At 35.2% G+C, this 18,484-nt stretch overlaps 3 protein-coding genes and 2 long non-coding RNA genes across 10 annotated transcripts; 2 read left to right on the top strand and 3 right to left on the bottom strand.

Moving 5' to 3' along the window:
- Window positions 1-870: 870 nt before the first annotated feature.
- On the bottom strand, window positions 871-9,085 carry LOC145740439 (protein KATNIP homolog). 2 transcript variants are annotated; one of them, XM_081996016.1, is made up of 15 exons: window positions 8,944-9,085; window positions 8,651-8,888; window positions 8,289-8,416; window positions 8,035-8,228; window positions 6,439-6,543; window positions 6,184-6,381; window positions 5,993-6,130; window positions 5,803-5,940; window positions 3,626-3,822; window positions 3,398-3,570; window positions 3,115-3,286; window positions 2,708-2,883; window positions 2,417-2,658; window positions 2,224-2,357; window positions 871-1,160 (listed from the first exon to the last, which is right to left on the bottom strand). In XM_081996016.1, the coding sequence occupies exons 2-15, from the start codon at window positions 8,860-8,862 to the stop codon at window positions 1,058-1,060; spliced, it is 2,310 nt and encodes a 769-aa protein (XP_081852142.1). In that variant the 5' UTR covers window positions 8,863-8,888; window positions 8,944-9,085; the 3' UTR covers window positions 871-1,057. The 2 variants fall into 2 exon arrangements, with proteins under 2 accessions (XP_081852142.1, XP_081852141.1); XM_081996015.1 differs by having other exon boundaries at window positions 871-1,169; window positions 8,944-9,084.
- Window positions 9,076-10,563, bottom strand: LOC145740443 (uncharacterized). 2 transcript variants are annotated; one of them, XM_081996024.1, is made up of 3 exons: window positions 10,290-10,557; window positions 10,076-10,210; window positions 9,076-9,436 (listed from the first exon to the last, which is right to left on the bottom strand). In XM_081996024.1, exons 1-3 carry the CDS (start codon window positions 10,400-10,402, stop codon window positions 9,130-9,132), a joined length of 555 nt encoding a protein of 184 aa, XP_081852150.1. In that variant the 5' UTR covers window positions 10,403-10,557; the 3' UTR covers window positions 9,076-9,129. The 2 variants fall into 2 exon arrangements, with proteins under 2 accessions (XP_081852150.1, XP_081852151.1); XM_081996025.1 differs by lacking the exon at window positions 10,076-10,210 and having other exon boundaries at window positions 10,290-10,563.
- A 1,376-nt stretch (window positions 10,564-11,939) lies between these two features.
- Window positions 11,940-18,435, bottom strand: Shmt (serine hydroxymethyl transferase). Of its 4 annotated transcripts, none has more exons than XM_081996020.1 (8): window positions 18,286-18,435; window positions 17,528-17,757; window positions 13,642-13,918; window positions 13,383-13,578; window positions 13,144-13,326; window positions 12,689-12,819; window positions 12,454-12,628; window positions 11,940-12,394 (listed from the first exon to the last, which is right to left on the bottom strand). In XM_081996020.1, exons 1-8 carry the CDS (start codon window positions 18,337-18,339, stop codon window positions 12,159-12,161), a joined length of 1,482 nt encoding a protein of 493 aa, XP_081852146.1. In that variant the 5' UTR covers window positions 18,340-18,435; the 3' UTR covers window positions 11,940-12,158. The 4 variants fall into 4 exon arrangements, with proteins under 4 accessions (XP_081852146.1, XP_081852148.1, XP_081852149.1 ...); XM_081996022.1 differs by lacking the exon at window positions 18,286-18,435 and adding an exon at window positions 17,963-18,125; XM_081996023.1 differs by lacking the exon at window positions 18,286-18,435 and adding an exon at window positions 17,959-18,094.
- On the top strand, window positions 13,928-15,270 carry LOC145740445 (uncharacterized). Its single transcript, XR_014181429.1, has 2 exons — window positions 13,928-14,317; window positions 14,505-15,270. It is a non-coding gene; the product is annotated as an uncharacterized LOC145740445 (long non-coding RNA).
- Window positions 16,443-17,391, top strand: LOC145740444 (uncharacterized). The gene is made up of 2 exons (XR_014181428.1): window positions 16,443-17,088; window positions 17,125-17,391. It is a non-coding gene; the product is annotated as an uncharacterized LOC145740444 (long non-coding RNA).
- Window positions 18,436-18,484: the final 49 nt, after the last annotated feature.

Below are 18,484 nucleotides of genomic sequence, written 5' to 3'. Positions count from 1 at the left end.
CTCTTACGAAACGCAGTTTTTTAGTTAAATTAATTGACTTTTGCATAAATCGGTCATAATCAGTACTGACAGGACGAGGCCAAAGAAGTAATAACAGAGAAGTGATCTCGCTAGACTGAACCTTGTTTGCTTGACTCCGGGAAACTGGGGTTGCAAACAAGGACAGCTAATTAATCAAGACAGTTTTGGTTAATTAATTCCTACAACTCCACTTACTTGGCTCCGGGAAACTGGTGTGGTGAGCGAGTGAGAAGTCTGGAGAGGTCAGTTTCTGTTACTCTGGCAACCTCAAGTATTGAGTAAGTATATGAGTCTGAAAATCTCTGTTACAACTGAGGCTCTATTGGTCTGACTCCGGGGAACTGGTGAGGCCTGTAGAGATTGTGACTATTGACGGAAAAACCGCCGGACTCTTTAGAATTTATTTTGAAAACTCCGGCGTCGGATTTGAAGTAGGAGTACCGTACCGCCGTCCGTAGTACCGTAAACCGTAACCGTCCAGTACTCATTCTAGAAGGTAGAGAAGGGTCCGTAGTTAGTTTGTTTTACCGTTACACGCTTTCCCCGTACCGTTTACTGGCGGATTTAATATTGAAAAGCAAAACTTAATAGCACATTATTGTAAGGCATAAACTGGATACAATTTATATGCTGAATCTTAAATTCCACTATAGTATAGACAACCGCTGAAAAATAAATTCTGTTTTAGCCAAGACCGCAAAATTGAGATCAACTTTATGGTAGAATAAAACAATAAGCTTTTCAGGATACTAAAGGAATGGAAAAATGTATTTGGAATGGAGATAGGACTAGTTGAAATAGGTTACATTTCAAACTTAAACGGTCCTAGAAAAACACAGTTGCAAAACGTTTAAAATTGTGAAACGTTTTTTTATTAAATTGAAAAATATTGTGCCTTTTGGCAATACGTGGATTTTTATAAAACTTAAAAATTAAGTTCACCTATAAATCTAACTGAAATGTACAATTCTAGTAACTTATAATTTGCATAACTGACTGTACATCACCATTATTATTGTTTCTAATAAGCAATAAGTTATTTATAACACGGTGCAATACAAGTCAACGGTCTTAAGGATTCATCTGCTTCTTTCTCATCTTCACACCGATCAGTTAGTTCTATAGCAGTCGTCATTTTGCTGCAAAAACTAAAACATTGTTTTATCAAAAAAGTGTTGTATGGACGATAGCGAGTTGTACCGACGTAATTAAGGGTCACTGTGAGATTTGCGGACGATGTTCTATTGGTTACAGACAAAATTGACGAGGCGAGGGAGATGCTCAGGCGATTGGATGATGTTTCGGAAACGGCAGGTTTAAAAATCAACTTTAGCAAGACTCAATTTACGACCAACTTGAACGAATTTAGTTGGGTTCAAATCACACTGAACAAGTAATTTCATATAAATATCTGGGTCATGAAATTATTATAGACCAAGACAACCAAACCCGGAAGATATCGCGAAAATTCGGCTAAAGTTGGGCAGCTAGCAGCTTTTGCCGGACATTCCAACCTGTCTAAAGAGAAAGGTTTTCAACCAGTGTGTGCTTCGTATGGAGCAGAAACCTTAACACTAACAAAGTAAACCATAAATAAAATTCGCGTAGCACAGAAAGTCATGGAGAGAGCAATGCTGGGCATATCGTTGAAGGACAGAGTCTCTAATGTCACGACTTCGCCGAATATCTGGAGTTACCGATGAAATTGCACGTGGCGAGAAAGACGGACGGACGATGGACAAGGCCAAATCTGCGGTGGAGACCGCGACAAGAGGCTTTTCGGAACAGAAGTCGCCCACCAACAAGATGGACCGACGATATTCAAAGAATGGAGCCAAATTGGATGAATGCAGCACAGGATTGAAGACGTTGGATTGGAGTCCGGAAGGCCATGTTCAGCAGTGGACGCAGCTAGGCTGAATGACGTTGATGATGATTAAGGTTGACAGTGTTTACACTACCTTAGGCGAAGCGACGCGAAGAGAATGCAGCTTTCAACGTAGTGCATTGATCGTTGGATGGGCATAAAAGAAAGAAAGAAGATCTTCCCCGACTATTATTTAAATAAACCGTCGAGAAAAAAACTACGGATCTCCATTAAAAGACATGTAAATTGCTCTGACGACCAACAATAATTTGCTGAATTAAGTTAGGTTGCCATTAAATACGTCGGTGTCCACCTGCTAAAAATCAAGTAATCACCTGTTTGGGTCAGAATTTTCGTCATCGCCAGTTAACTGTATGTCAGGGTCGTTTAAAGACACTATTTGGCACCTTTCGCCTGGTGTAAATTCAGCTAAAGTCCCGTTGAACACCAGCAAATCATCTATTAGTATCTACAATATTTTTGATTTGTTTGATCACAATCTTTACAATGACTTGTGGTCACGCTTACGCCGAAATCTTTAACTCCCCTAGAAGGTGTTTTTGAATAATTCCAAATCTTCATATAAGAGATGGCGACCGGCATATCCAAGACAATGTAAATCCTGTTTAACTGTTTCGGTATTCGTGGCGCAAGCCAGGAATGACATCCGCTATCATTTTCGTTTTCATCGTCAATGAGTTTATCCGGAGTTCGACTGTCGCCCAGTATACCAGGTAAGACATTCACACTTTCCGGATATGCACAGATATCTATGAAGTATTCAGTTGATTTGTAATTCCTTAATGTATAAGCAATTACTTTGTTCTTCCAGTTGAATTTTCTCTCCATCGCAGTCGTATAATTCAATACCGTTTAACCCGCAGTAGTACTCATCGCCCCAAGTGGAGTAAATCACCACTTCTAAGACAAATCCGAACAAACATTCCAGAGAGGTTTCCGGTATGTACACTTTTTTGTTCAATTGTTCTGAAAACCTATATAGAAACACGCTTTAGAGGGTAGTTAGTAATAACGCTGGTTCTCCGGAATAGTGACATTCTCAAAAATGATCATTTTGTATTAAAATTACAATTCAATCAGTCGTTGTTTCTGCTGATGTAAATGGATTTTATAGATGAATTCTGATCTTAATACAAAATGACCATTCTTGAGAATATGTCACTATTCCAAAGAACTAGCGATATGTTGGCTCAGTAGTTTATTACTTGACGTCTTGTACAAAATCGTAAAATACGTTTCCTGGAGCTCGTCTCAATAGAAAGTAGTCTGTTCCCGTTGTTGGATTGCGGACCAATTGGTCATCAAGGAATATTTTTACAATTTTCACTCCTGCATAGCTGAGTTCCAAGTTTTCATTGTAATTCCATAAACGAACTCCTAGAATAAAGCAATGAATGGCCATATTGTTTTGGAAATTTTATTCAAAAGTCTTTTGAACTAACATTAATATAAAATACTATTTTTATTCTAGAACAACACCGAGCTTACCTGATATAAATTTGTAATCATCAAAATTAATCGAAATTACAATATCCTGTTGCTGTAAAGAGTGTAAAGACACACACCACATATTTTTGGCTGCTGTAGTAACATTATCACCATTAATCAGCGCTCCAAGACCATCGCTATTTGTATTGCTGCTTAAGTGGCGTTCATCTACGCTGTAAAATTATAAATTACTTTAACAAATTATAACTATGACCATAAATATTATACTTTAAAACATTGTCAGCTCCTTCGATTATTTCAATCCCAGTCAAACCTATTGCTAACGGGTTACCCCAGTTCTCTACCAATACTAAATGCATTGTTTTCGCTCCTAAAAGAATTTGTTCAGGGGAACCTTCTGGGACTAGCGGCTCATCCATTTTGGATGGTTTTCTTGTATAAGGATATCCAGTTATTGGACGTACCTGAAAATTGTGACGCTTTAAATCGATGTTACAATAATACTAAATAGTATATTTTTATTACCAGTCCAGAAAAAAGGCTTTTCCCGTGTTTGCGTGATGCCGTGGAAGGCGAAGCCGAACACGAGAAGTTATGAGAGAACGGGAAAAGCCATTTTAGACGTGTAACAAACGATACCTTTTTAATTATCAGACTCTGAAAAACATTTGCATGACAAGGATAATAGATTTTTTTCAAAATATATCAAAAAACCAAAAAAATATCGATGTTTTCTAAACGTTATTTTATTATCATTTTATTAAGGCCATAATATTACGCAACTTTTTTCCTATTTAACCAAATCGTATCTCTAACCGTTTTCAAGATCCACATTACCCTGATGGACACACTGTTTACGGAGGGTGGACAATTTCCAAGATATTTAAGGTTAAATTTGTCAATTACCGTCAACAGGCTATTGGTTCAGTGTTTGAATAAAATCAGGAATCTCATTTATATACATTTAAACGTCTGTGGATAGCCAATGAAATGGGTTTCCCAAACATGCACGGCAACTTTGATAGATTGGTTTAACGATTTGTCCGATAGAGGTCATAAAAATTGACCAATTTTTCCTTGCCCATTATTGTGCACTGAGACATTTAAACCTAAATAACTCGTTGATTTGTCACATCCTGTATATACTTTTATACTCATATGGATAGCTAATAAAAACGGCTTTCCAACGATATTTAACCCCGAGTGTGCTTAATCTACTGACCTAAAAATATACAGGATGTCCTATTTGAATATTGTGACTTTTCGCCACTTAAATGCAGTGACGTCACATTTCTGTTAAATTCTTCAGGAGGCTAAAGCGTACTTTGACCTCAAATACCTCGGAAACTGTACACGCTGTATATGAGACACATACTGTCATTAAGTAGGCCTTGGGATAGAAAATTAAATGCTGTACTAATATACCGGGTGTCTTATTTAAAACAGAGTGACTTCCAAGGCTCAAATACCTCGGTGTCACTTTCAAAGCAATCTCCTTTGGTTAGGTTAGGTTAACTTCAATATTTTAGGTCACCATGTAGCCCTGAGTGTGTGAAATCCAATGACCCTAAAATATACAGGGTGTTCCAATTAAAATAGTGGCTTTTCAAGGCTCCAAACGCTTCACCGTGTAGCTTTGAGCGTGCGCAATCCAATGACTTTAAAACATACAGAGTGTCCAATTTAAAATAGTGGTTTTACAGCACTTTGAACAGAATGTTCTCACTTTCAAAGCAATCCCCTTAGGTAGGTCAAGTTTAATTTTACCCATAATATCTCAAAAACCCTAAACATTTTAAATGAGCAATATTAGATCACCGTATAGCTGTGAGTATGCCCAATTCAATGGTTCTAAAATATACAGGGTGTCCTATTTAAAATAGTTGATTTAGAGCACTTTGAACGCAACGATGTCACTTTAAAAGCAGTCCCCTTGATTTGAAACCAAATTTGATGGGCAATATTAGGTTACCGTTGTCCCATTCAATATATATAACGCGACGATGTCACTGTCCAAATATCTCAAAAACCGCTGACCCAATTAACTCTTACCAAATATACCTTTTTTAGGTAAATCACCTTAAAGAATAGGAATTTTTAATTTAGAGTTGAATACAGAGTGCCTCAAAAAGGTAACGGCGTTTCAATTATGTGTAAGGTACCAGGTAAGCTTCCTCTAAATCTAACAATAAAAATTAAATAAGATTTTAATTATTTCCCGTACAAAATCTCCCCCTTTGGCTGAATTTTGAAGCGGTACGCTAAATTACCCAAACTAAATTGTACTTTTGACATTTTGTATCTCTGACATCATCCAGTTTTGGGCTAAGGTAAGTTGGGTTAGATCGACACATTTAAGCTCAAGAATTTGTGGTAGCAATTTTTTCCTCACATTTTGGGGTCACCCTTTATAAAATTAGGTATATGTTTGCATAGAAACTTACTTCAGATTCTAATATGGCCGTGGGAGGTCGTTCTTCTTGAATCACAGGACTGGCTGGTTGAGATTTCAAAGAAGCAAACGAACTGTCGTTCAATGAAATTTTTTCCAGAATTATGTCGTCGGTTGTAAAAAGTATTGTCTGTAAAAGAAAATAGATTTATATTTGAATTTCGTCAAAAATCAGACCGTACATCTCCAAAATGCTGAATACCACCCTGTATTACTCCAGCAGCCTTAGCAATTTCTCCTTTAAAAATTACTCGATCGTCAAGAAATATTACGACGTCCTTAGCACCGCGATAAGAGTGAATCCTCGACTTGTTATAGTTCTTAAAAACGATTAGTCAAAGCTCCGTTTAATGTAATATTAAAACATTTGTACCCATATTCGTATCATTGCCAACGTAACTGTCTCGGTAAATTCTATAGTAATCACGTGGTTTCCTCCTTTATAAAATGGCGCCAACCAAATGTGCAAATCGTCTTTTGTCCTGTTGACTCCGTCTAAAAGATTGGAAACAACTCGAGGATCGTTTTGGCACTCTGGTAGAACATTGACGTCAGACGGCACAGCCGATATCTGATGTTAAAATCATCATTTAAAAAACCCTAAAATACAGTATCAGAGCTTACTAACCTTCTTCACACTAGCAATCTCTCCATTTTCCGTAAATATTTCAATTCCATTAAGACCTACGTAATACTTGTCACCCCAAGTCTTTAAAATGTTCAGTGTTAGCACCTGCAAGAAGCCTTAATTAATACACCAACAGAATTGAAGAATTGAGAAGAAACTTTGTTAAACTGTTTAATTACATATGAAAGACATAGCGATGTAACAGCAATTGAAGTTTAAATAAACGTAAACCAAGCGCGCCAAAGTGCCGTGTTACGTCACGAGGCATGTTTCAGTTCGACCGCCATTACGTCTGTTTAAGTGTGATTATTAATTCTCCCTTTGCTTGTTTCCCAAGTAACTTAACTTTACTTAAACTTTATTTAAGTAACTTAAATTTTTAACGTTCTGTCCATTTTAAACAATTTTTCTAAGATTTAGAACACTTGTAAAGTACTCTGGCAATTTTTAGGACGATTTCAATAGTACTTAGAGATTTTTACCTTTAAACAATTTTTTTAAAGGTTAGTACGCTTGTAGAGGCTTCTGGCCATTTTAAAGGTTTAGGTCACTTTTAGAGGCCTCTGACCATTATAAACGAATTTTCTAAGGTTTAGAATACTTATAGAGCCCTTTAACAATTATTGTTGGGAGGTTTTTGATAGTATTTAGAAGCCTCTGGCCATTAAAATCGATTTTTCGAAGATTTAGGACACTTGTAGAGTGCTCTGACAATTTTTAGGAGGAGGAGGATAGTATTTACAGGCTTCTAGCCATTTTAAAACGATTAATATAAGGTTTTAGGATAAGTGAATGGGTCTCTGAGTACTTATAGAGACTTTTGCCATTTTAAACAATTTTTCTAAGGTTTAGGACTCTTGTAGAGTCCTGGAACCATTTTTAGGACGTTTAAGAGGCTTCTGGCTATTTTACAAGAAGAAGTGCTATATGCCTGTGAAAAAGTATTAATAGACATGTAATAAATTAAGGAAATTAATAATCATTAACATTTTCAATTCAATTGAAAAAATTCAATTGAAAATGTCCCTGTATGTTCTTAAAGGATTTGTCATCGTATTTTGTGCAAATCATTTGTTTTGCAAATTAGACTAATTTTTGTATATAAAAATCGGGTTTAAAGTCATCAAAAATACTCGGACACGACTTAATTTATGATTGATTCAGTTCGAAAATTCACAAAATTTTTAAATACAAAGATCTCAGTCTTGTCTTTCTTGAATTGGTAAATATCAACATCAGACATTTTGAACGATTTCACCTCTAATGAATTATTAGATTAAGCTTTTACAAATCCTTCTTCACCCATTTTGAGGACATTTTATGCAGTTGTAAACATTTTTTTAATAAGAGAATATATAAAACATTACAAAAGTGATTCAAGTATCATGCATTGTGTGTGTAGTCAAAGGTGCCTCGTGACGTATTAACCGTTTTCGCGTGACTTTCGCTTTTAGTTCTCTTTTTAATGCTAAATATTTTTTTGTTGAGAATTCGTTATTGGCTCATTTCTAACCAATCTATACGCTAATGTTAGGGAAAGGTTTCAACTAAAAATTAATTTGATGCAGAACCCCTATTGGAATTAAAAATGCTTACCTGTCCGCGCGGTAATTCAGGAATCACAAAATCCCTATCAACTCTTCGAAGAAACGAATCAGGACGATTACTTTCGCTGAAGAAGTTTTGGTCTTGAGGAAAACTGGTTCTACGCTCACCCAAAGGATTGCGGCTTAGTGAATTGCGTCGGAGCACTGTTTTGCTCTTAGGTTTTATGTGTTGAGCATTGGAATCTTTGGAAAAGAACATCAGTCGCAGAACTAGTAATGTAGTTTATTTTGTGAAAATAATACCGTCTAGATTAGTAATCCGTTCATTTTCGAATAACAATTCGTTAATCATCATTTCCCTGAGCATGTTTTCTTCAGCTAGACGTTGCTTGTAACTATTGATGCGTCTCTCAAAGTGGTGGTCTCCAATCCTTTAAATAAGGTAATGTATAATATGTGTACAGGGTGTTCCAATAAGTCGTACACGCGGCTGTTTTCCGAAACTCTATACATAGTAGCAGCATATATGCACAAGAAATTGGGGAAAAAAAAATTCAGCTTAAAAAAAATGTACTACAACTTGTTGAAACAGAATGAGAGCCTAGATCGCCCAGGAGTGTTGGACTGTTTTAATAAAAGTACATACTGATAATTTTGATACAAACCTGCTCACAGAACTGCATTCAGATTTATCATCATTCCAATCGTCGGCTGAACTTTTCAGACTGTCACCAAAAACAGTTTCGGAAGAACGAGACTTTAAAATACCAGAACTGATCAAAAACTCATCCCTCTGCTTGTGTCTGCCTTTTGCAGTGTGTTTTTCTGTCGCTTTGCGGATGCTCCCATATTCGTACAGGGGTAAATGATTCGACATTTCACTTTTAGAACGCTGGGAAATGCCTTTGGAAAAATTACAACTCAGTAGGAATTTTGTCTGAATGATTTTAACATTTACCTAGTCCAGTATCTGGGGAAGACGGTATATTCCATAAATCACCTAAAATTCAAGATTTTGAAGAGTTTTTATCAAATTGTACAGGAATATACTTACAACGTCAAAGAGTCATGCAATAAATACTACTGTAGGTAATTTTGAAAGAGTTGACTTTATTTTACATAAAAAGACTTCTATTGTCACATCCTACAGTTGTTTCTTACCCGATATTAACTCACTAGAAGTAGACAAACCAGAGTCACTGTTCTTGAGTCCTCCATCCAAAGCTAATCTTCCTTTATGGGATTGTTCAAACTGACTGAGACTTTTCCAGGATTGTTCCAGTTCCGCGTCCATGTTGTACACCGCATCCACGTGCATTTTACCGTCTAGTTTTGGCACGACATAGTCTGACTTTAATGTTAGGTATTTGGGTGAGTTTTCTTTGTACAAGTCCATAGTGACTGAGGATCTTCGTCCATGTTTGGCTGTACCACCAGTAGAACCACTAACACTGTGAATATTATGTTTATTAATGAGGATTTTAAATATTAATATAAAAGACTGGTTCATTAAAGTGAAACAGAGTAGTTGATTTTTAAACAGTAGATACAGTAGTTGGTATGTACTCTCTGTCCCACGAGAAGTGGCAGTGACGACATTAACTGTTACGTCTTATTGTCTTAGATTAGTTTTCAATATTTTGTTTGATATTTTGTGGTTTCTGGCTTGAACATTTTTAAAGAACCACTTTTTTTGTATCACCTCATACATCACATAAAATATTCTAAAAAAACGAAACGAACAAATCATCTATCATCATCAGGTGGGAACTATCATTTTTGTGATAAATACAGTGCTAGGCTGTCAATACCGCAGGTGCGCATATGGCAAAATATAGTTACTAATTATATAAGGGGATTAACAAGCCTTTAATCCACGAGAAAAAATGTAGTCGAGGAGCAGCCGAGTGTCTCTATTGTCCTATTTTTTGAATGTGAAGAAACGGTTTGCTGCTGCTTCAATGTGGACAAAATTAAAAGTTAAAAGTGTAGTAACCCTACTTCAAATTTAAAATCTTCATCATATCTTAAAATATTAACTGTTTCACTTTACCCAACCAGCAGCGTTTATATAAAAGTCAAAAATCAACCTTCTGGGATCACCAATCTTTCCTTCCAGATAAGGAATCCTAGTGGGAATATTCGAGTTACTAAAGTTGATTCCAGAAGACATAGATTCCCTTGGGGTTCTTAAAGGGTTCTCAAAATATTCCCTAGAGATTGTGCTATGGAAAGAGTGCATTGTTTTCTAAACTACCACTACACTGAATCTACCAAAAACGTATCGAGTAAATCAAATCTTACCTGCTGATTTCTTCCAGCCACTTCGGGACATTTCCCCTGTTATTAACCGATTGGTTTTTCGTAGATGATGCTTCACCAATGTTAGGGACGCTTCTGCTTTTGTTGTCTTCCATTTTGCATAAAATTGTTAATGTGTAGTCTGGCAACTCAAAGTAAATAACAAATCAAAATTTCGCATTTTTTTGCAAAAGAATAACCGTGGAACTTTCACATGTTTAGATTTCGTTCTGGCTGATTGCGTCAACGAGACACTGAAAATTGTTTTGAAAGACATGTAGGTGGGTTGTTACGGTAACTAACCGGTGGGTGATCCCAGGGGTTGATATTTGGAAAAAAAGAGAGGGAATATTTAATCTAAAAAGTTGTTATAATTAGTTTGTGTTCTTGAAATTCTTTTATAAGCGGTTTTCTATTATATCACCTTTTTTTAAATTCAAAAGCAAAGAGAGTATATGCTTTTTGTGATCAATATCGATTGCATTTATAACCTATTTCAATTTTAAATGGTTTCTAAGAAATGTTTTCTATAGCGTAGCTCTATAAGTGTATGTTTGACATTTGGTCCGGAAATATATGTGCCAGATAATACACTGCTCCAAGAAATTAGTGCACCACCTAAAATAATGCTAAAATTTTTCCCCAATTGTTTATAAAATACCAATTTTACGTTTTTAAGGAAATTTAGCTTATTATTCTTCTTTTCCAATCGACATAGGTACTTCAAATTTGACTTTCCAGGCATATACATAGTGTATGAATAAATTCATGTAATTTTCAATATACCCTGTGGGGAGTACACTGTACTGTGACACTGTGTAAACTTGTAAAGTAAACGTTTCGGAAAATCATGTTTTTTTAGTTGAAATTGTTGGATGTATTAATAGTAAATTATACAACAAGTGACTTAAAGCATTTTTTATTCACGAAAAGAACAATTAGGCCCACGAGCTTCAGCAGTTCATTAAGTATTTTCCTTTTCTTGACAGAATTCAGCAAAAGTCTAAAGGAAAATTTGATGTAGCTAGTTTAATTCTCGTTTCTTTCACTTTCAGCCTTTATTTTTAATCAATGATGTATTTCAATAACCTTTTGCCATCTGGTGAGTAAATCCCTGATTGATAAAAATTAAAAAAATATCTAGGGATGGCACGATTGGCAGTCCAAGATTCATTAACTCGCTAAATTGTTCGCTGTAGAGGTTCACATTAACAATTTGTCCAGGTTTCGACAATTCAAAATGAATAATATGGCAAAACATTTGCTCATTTTGATGATAACCAAAATGCCATCTCTAGATATTTTGCCGAAAAACCAATTAGTTTATATCAATCAGAAATTGAAAATTTACTCACTAGATGGCAAAAGGTTAATGACAAAGATGCGGAATATACCACTGATTAAAAATAAAGACTCGTTAATTAATGTTTGTGTGTGTGTTTTAGTGTTTGTAATGTATGTGTTTGTCTTTAGCGTAAGAAAACGACATTATTTTCCGGTCTCCTTAATGTTTTAAACCAATTTAACTAGAACCCCATTTAACTTGAACTTAGTTTAAACTCAATTTAAAGTCGACGCTTCTGGTGTTCCATTATGTTCATCAACTAAGAAATCACTGACGTCTCAGGCAGATTTCTTAAATAAAACACAAAATGAAATAGAAAAAAGTACAATATAATTTTCAAATCAAAACTAAAACAATTTTAAAGAGGATAGGCATAATTTTAAGTCATTTCCTCTGCAGATTCCAAACACAACAATTCCACAACTGAATTAATCAGATCATGATTCACAGACGCTTCAAAAACGCATGTAATAACTTAAATTTGTCGTGATTCACACCAAATTACAAATAAAAATACTTTAAGAAAATTAATAGCAGTCAAATCCTGGCATCGGGAATTTTTCACTAAAATTCTCAATCTCCTTTTTGAGTTCTGCCACACTTTCCGCGCATTCACCGTCGTTGATCGCCTTTTTGAAGTCCACCAGCTTCGGCCCGGATATTTCGCTAATTGCTTTACCTAATTTTAAGGCCACATCGATAAACTCGGCCACTTTTTCAATGTCTTCCTCTTTTAAGCCTCTAGTGGTTAAAGCAGGCGTGCCTATCAGAAAAAAACGTAATATTTATCTAGTAAAAATCAGTGTTAACACAATAACAAACCTAGTCTAATTCCAGAAGGATTTAAAGCACTTTTATCCCCCGGCACGGTGTTTTTATTGCATGCTATTGAAACCTCTTCTAAAATATATTCAGCCTTAGCTCCAGAGATTCCAGAAGGCCGTAGGTCTACTAGTAGCATATGAACGTCGGTACCTCCGGTTACCACTTTGTAACCCTAGTAATAGAGGCAAAAAAATATAGACATACTGAGCTGAATTTCAGTTAGACTGCAAACCTTTCTTTGCAATGCATCGCTCAATCTTTGGGCGTTTTTGACAATTTGTTGAGCATACTCTTTAAACTCCGGGGTACTGGCTTGTTTGAAAGTGGTTGCTATTGCTGCGATTGCGTTTTCATGAGGACCGCCTGTCAAAATAGGCGTTAGTGCGTTTTTAAATTAACGGATTACTATGCGTCGTTAACATAAAATGGTTTTAATAAGCAAATCTAAAAATGCTAAATTTCATTAAAAATTTAAATTAGGTTAAGGTTCTAAATATAAACTTATTAAACGAACTCTTGCGTCTTACGTTTCAATATTACATCGCAAGTAATTTTATAAAAAGATTTAAAAAAAGTTAAAATGATCCGAGCATGGTCCTCTTTGACGTAGTAAGGGACATTTCAATTTTAAAACGTACGTGGAAGTCATTAACAGACAGTAAAAAAAAATAAAATCAATTCGCTTACCCTGTAAGCCTGGAAAAACAGCTTGATTAATCCTGCCCTCAAAATCGTAAGGCACTTTATCTCCTTTAGCGTTGGTTTTAGTGCCTTTTCTAAAAAAAATCACTCCCGCCCTTGGCCCACGAAGACTTTTGTGAGTGGTCGTTGTTACAATGTCACTATATTCGAACGGACTTGGAGTTATGCCTGTAAGGTTAACATATAGTTACACATAATTTTGGACGGTTTTTAATGTAATTTACCTGCGGCAACTAATCCTGAAATATGAGCCATATCAGCCATCAACAGTGCACCGACATCGTCGCAAATTTCGCGAAACTTCTTATAATCCAACGCCCTGGAATAACAACTTACTCCAGCAATTATCAGTTTAGGTTTAAATAATCTAGCTGTTTTTAGCAAAGCCTCGTAATCTATTAAACCAGTTTCAGGGTGCACCTAAAAAAAAAAAACATTTTAATATCCAATAACAACTTTACAGATATTTCTAAAATAAATTACTTTGTACGGCATGGATTCAAAAAATATGGAAGTAGCAGATATTTTTTTGTTGGGAGTGAAAAACCCGTGGGTCAAATGACCGCCGTCAGGCAAGTCCAAGCCCATAATTCTACCGTGAGGCTCCACCACACCAGTGTAAACTGCAAAATTAGCGGGTGATCCAGAGTATGGTTGAACATTAACACCCCATTCATCTGGAGACAGTTTGTAAGCTTCTAAAGCTCTACGTTGGCAAAGCAGTTCCACTTTATCGACAACTTGAGTTCCACCGTAATACCTGAAAGATTTAAAAAAACTCTTTTAAGCTTTGAATAGTTTATTTTTTTATGGATTTGGCAACGTTGTAAAGGACACATACTGTTCTCGCGGTCTGAGTTTACCCGTGCGTCATCCCCCTGTGATTTAGAAGTAGACATGCATTATTGACTTCATCCTTGTCTATTGTTCACTTTCAGAAAGGGTAAATATCTAAGTGAATGTCTTCCAAAAAAAAACATTTACTGATTAGCGCTTCTATTTCAGTCATTGTCAGTTTGACAACCATCGAAATTTATTTGATTTGTTTACTATTAATTCTTTTCCGTTTCTTTGTGTTGTTAATCATTTATAAAGTTTTCTATTTACCACACCACCACAGTTCTTTTAAGAGCTATTGTTTCTACGCTTTTAACATACTGTAAGTACTTTCATAATATTATTATTAATATTTTTATTTTTTTTATGTCGGCTGTCACGATCTAACCAAAATTGGCACAATTACTAACCTGTTTTGAAAAAAAAGTGGGAGTGTCTATTATGATTTTTATTTAGCCATTTGGTTTTTCATAAATTCGGAATTACTTACTATTACAGTATTTTTTTAGAAAAGCCTGGAAAAATTCTCTACACACAAGCCCAGCAGTTCTTAATTCTTAACCTTTGTGAATATTTTGAATTGGAAAAAACTAATGGAGGACCTTTAGAAGCTTTATCATCTGTTCAGGAAGAAAATAAGAAATTTTAAGACCTTACATATTCTTACTGATGTATTTTTTGATACTAGAAGGTTGCAGCTGCTTTGAAAATTTTCCGCAAAACTGTTTATTCGATTCGAGAAAAGCAAGCAAGTAATCTTATGATTTCCTCACCTAGAAAACCTAAATCGAGGCGTTATCGATGGGTCAAGACCACTGATTTATCTGAAAGCATTAAAATGGATGTTCGAAATACATTATATGATATGTACAACGATAGTATGTTAATAATAGTAAAATATATCTACTTTTGTAAGAAACATCTATTAACCTTTCATTGTTTCCAGAGACTGAGATTTTTGGGTTGCATTATAGATTTTTCATAAAAATTTCTTCAAACATATTAATAATAAACTCATAGAAAAAATAAAATAATCGTCTAAAATGTTTTCCAGCGGGTTTAAAATAAAATTAGTGGATTGCAACCTGAAAATGAGATATGAGATACTACAGCATCACTCAGAATGTCTTATTAAATTTTTAATTTGTTGTATTTATTTTAGAGAAACATGTAACCATCCAGAACCTAAATCAAGAGCTTAAAGTTAAAGAAATACTACATATTGGTGATACATCTCTGCGAATTTTGGTAAATAAATTAGGTTTCAAATTTAGACGGAATTCTATGATCCAAACGGTGACTTCTCATAAATAAAAAATGTTATTTCGGTCAAGATATTTTTGATTTGCTTTGGTATAAGGTTGTTTTAGTGCAAATTTGCAGCCAAAGATCTCTACTTTCTGACTGACAATACACGCAAAATTTTAAACGTGACGAAGCTTTAGACACGCCCTTTTCTATAATATGAACACAACAGGTTTGTTTACGAAAACTTGATTTGATTCATATGATTATAAATGACGTAGCCTTTGTGACGCACGGGTAAACTCACTCCGCGAGAACAGTAAATAACCACGCCTTTAAGTTTCAAGATGACGTTGGTAGCATAGCAAAACCAGTAGGTTACAAGCAGCTTGTCGATTTCAGTTTTATTGTCCCTAATTATTAAAGCAAAATACTAAGTGGTAATATTGGAAGAGGTTGGAGGATTGGTAATTTAAAATCAGGCAGTTGTCGATCCTCTTTATAAAAGGGGAGATACTAATAAAGTTTCTAACTAGAAGAGCCTTCAGCTTGTTGCCAAGTTTATCTAAAGTATTTGAACTTTATCTGCTTTCTGCAGAAGCATGAGCTGCTGAGCACGTCACAGCATGGCTTTATGTTAAATTCAATTTTAAATAAAGATGTGCCACAGGGATCAATAATTGGGCCTTTTGTTCTTGGTTTTTGCTAACGATTATGCTGACGACACAAATATCCTCATTTTAGATGCGAGCTCTAAAGACGCTATTGCAAAAACCGAATTGGTTTGTAATAGGATTTTGTTGTCCGATAAGAATCAATTAAATCCCAATATAAGCAAGACCCACTTTCTTCATTTCTCCAATAAAAGAGCCTTGTCTGAGAGAGCGACTATGTTTGAGAATTTTGACCGTGCTATAACTTCTTCTAAGAGATCGAAGATGCTGGGATTAACTTTTGACTCCTGTTTACTCTGGTACGATCATATTGAGGCTGATTGTAATAAATTACGCAAAAATTGTTACGCACTAAAATTTATGTCAAATCATTTCAGTCTTGATGTGCTTCAGACTCTATATTACGCGAACTTTTATTGTCATCTGCGTTATGGTATTCTAATTGGGGATTGAGTTCCCAGGGGCCTAATTCTTGTAAGCAGGGAACAGAATTCTCAAGAGAAATGTTGATAGAATGTGACAGAAGCAGTTGACAATGGCGGGTTCCAGTCACATTCTACAGGTCTTTCTCTTGATAACCCTCTGATGTTAAATTTTGTGTGTAACATTGTATACCCGTTACTTTACAAAACGCCATTTTAATTATTTTTAGGTTGCTTTAATATTCGGGATCTCCGGAGCATGTAGACGCGACGAATTAACAAAAATGTTCATTGATGACGTAGAAGAGAAGGAATCAGTTCTCATAATAAAAACACCAAACACAAAAACCAATATCTCCCGTACATTTATTGTCTCAAATGGTGGAGTTGAACTGTATTTCAATCTACCGTAAATATGTTGAATTGCGCGCTCCAAATACACCAACAAGACGATTTTTCTTATGATACAAGAATGGAATATGTATCAAGCAAGTGGTTGGAATGAACATTATAATAATGAACATTCCAGTATGTTTGTACCCTAAGAAACCACGTTTCTTGAAAGGGTGTTCAGGGAAATTTTGTGGGACCTCTACGGGGACTTTTCTTGTGCGGTGCACTTCCAAGAGGCGGAAAGGGTGAAAACCTAGGAGAAGACCACGTGGATATGGCAGTGACAGTTATAATTTCCAGGAGGAATGACTATATCTTTTACTCAGATTGTGCCTTTAAGAGATTTTTTAGACTTCTTTGTGTGTGTAAAGTAACTTTTGTGTGAAAAATTCTAGTGGTTCAGGGGTAACGCCATTAAAACCAGTGAAAAAAAAACCTAAAATAAAAAAATTAACTTTTTTCAAAACATCTCAAAAATAGTTTCTAAACATCATTTTATTAATGCCATGATTGATGACACTCAACTTTTCTCCCACAGGACAGACACTTATTTTTAATTTAGGAAATCTAAAAAAAATAGCCAACATTTAAATAATCTAAAGGGTGGCTAAATAAAATAAATTGAATCTCAAACTTGAAGTTACTGATTCAGGTTCCACAAAGATACAGCATGCATGATAAACCTAATAAGCAAATACATGGTATGGTGCAATGATCTATGGATCATTCCAAAGCCTACAGTCAATTGTGTATTTTATTACACTCACTTACACATTAAAATAAAAAAAAAACATTTACCTTGCTCCAGGGTATCCTTCTGCATACTTGTTTGTCAGACAAGAACTCAAACAATTCAATACAGCCACCGAGGTAAAATTTTCTGAGGCAATCATTTCAAGTCCCTTCAATTGTCTCTGCTTCTCAGCCTTGATGAGTTCAAACAGCTCAGGATCACTATCCCAGATAGTTTCTTGAAGTAGTTTGTTACTCATTTTGACCACTTGGTGTAATACTGATGTATGAGTTTGCTGCAAAAATTGTCATATGTAGTGAAAATGAAACAGGAGTTTTTGCTGTATATTGAGTGAAAACCTTAATTTTGATAATATTAGGTAACCTACACTGTAGTAACGAATACCATTAAAAACACTTTTAAAAATTTTCATTGTGGGGATTTAAAATTTAAACTACCAAAACATGTCAACAATAAAAATGAGGTTAACTTTTACTAACCTTTTTTTTAAATCCTCTTTAGTTAAGTTTAAACAAATTTGTAGTATTCCACACCACCTTAAACAATTCGTCGGGATTAAATAAAACGAAAACTTAAATCCCAAATCAATTTATACAACATGTGAGAAAAACAGAAACAGTTTCTACCATACGATAACCTATCGATACTAACGCATATAGAGGTTAAACAAAAATTCTATTACCCAACCGGTTAATGGTTCTTGCCTAAGTGAAATAGAAATAAGAACGGTGTTGTAACAGTACAAGCTATTTACAAATCCAGTTTAGAGTAATTTTATAAACAAAAAACACGTTTTCCTTACCCCTACTTCGCCACTCAACAGGTGTTTACACGTGTATAAAGCGCGGGAAAACATACCAGTTTGAATTTTTGAACTAAAGGTGCGTTCACACTAGACTTAAGAGTTGAATAACCCCGGAAACTAGTTTGTAAAATGCAAGCCAGTTTAATAAAAACTGTTTTTAGAAATAAACGAGCGTATGTGGAGCGTATAGACAATC

The sequence above is a fragment of the Ips typographus genome, linkage group LG1, assembly GCF_016097725.1.
Source record: "Ips typographus isolate SLU linkage group LG1, UJ_Ityp_2.0, whole genome shotgun sequence".
Lineage (NCBI taxonomy): Eukaryota > Metazoa > Arthropoda > Insecta > Coleoptera > Curculionidae > Ips > Ips typographus.
The sequence above is the reverse complement of the archived record's forward strand: the minus strand, read 5'-3'. Positions and strand labels throughout refer to the sequence as shown.

Excerpts from the sequence above, each read along its gene's own strand:
- Shmt (XM_081996020.1), bottom strand. The coding sequence starts at position 18,339 with ATGTTTTCCCGCGCTTTATACACGTGTAAACACCTGTTGAGTGGCGAA. Across the intron at positions 17,758-18,285 it reads TGTTGAGTGGCGAAGTAGGG|CAAACTCATACATCAGTATT; the intron begins GTAAGGAAAACG and ends CAATTTTTGCAG. Across the intron at positions 12,820-13,143 it reads TGTTTTTCCAGGCTTACAGG|GCGGTCCTCATGAAAACGCA; the intron begins GTAAGCGAATTG and ends CTATTTTGACAG.
- LOC145740439 (XM_081996015.1), bottom strand. The coding sequence starts at position 8,862 with ATGTCGAATCATTTACCCCTGTACGAATATGGGAGCATCCGCAAAGCG. Across the intron at positions 5,941-5,992 it reads GTATTCAGCATTTTGGAGAT|ACAATACTTTTTACAACCGA; the intron begins GTACGGTCTGAT and ends TTTCTTTTACAG. Across the intron at positions 3,823-5,802 it reads CGGCCATATTAGAATCTGAA|GTACGTCCAATAACTGGATA; the intron begins GTAAGTTTCTAT and ends CACAATTTTCAG.
- LOC145740443 (XM_081996024.1), bottom strand. The coding sequence starts at position 10,402 with ATGGAAGACAACAAAAGCAGAAGCGTCCCTAACATTGGTGAAGCATCA. Across the intron at positions 10,211-10,289 it reads TGGCTGGAAGAAATCAGCAG|CACAATCTCTAGGGAATATT; the intron begins GTAAGATTTGAT and ends CTCTTTCCATAG. Across the intron at positions 9,437-10,075 it reads AAGATTGGTGATCCCAGAAG|TGTTAGTGGTTCTACTGGTG; the intron begins GTTGATTTTTGA and ends TAATATTCACAG.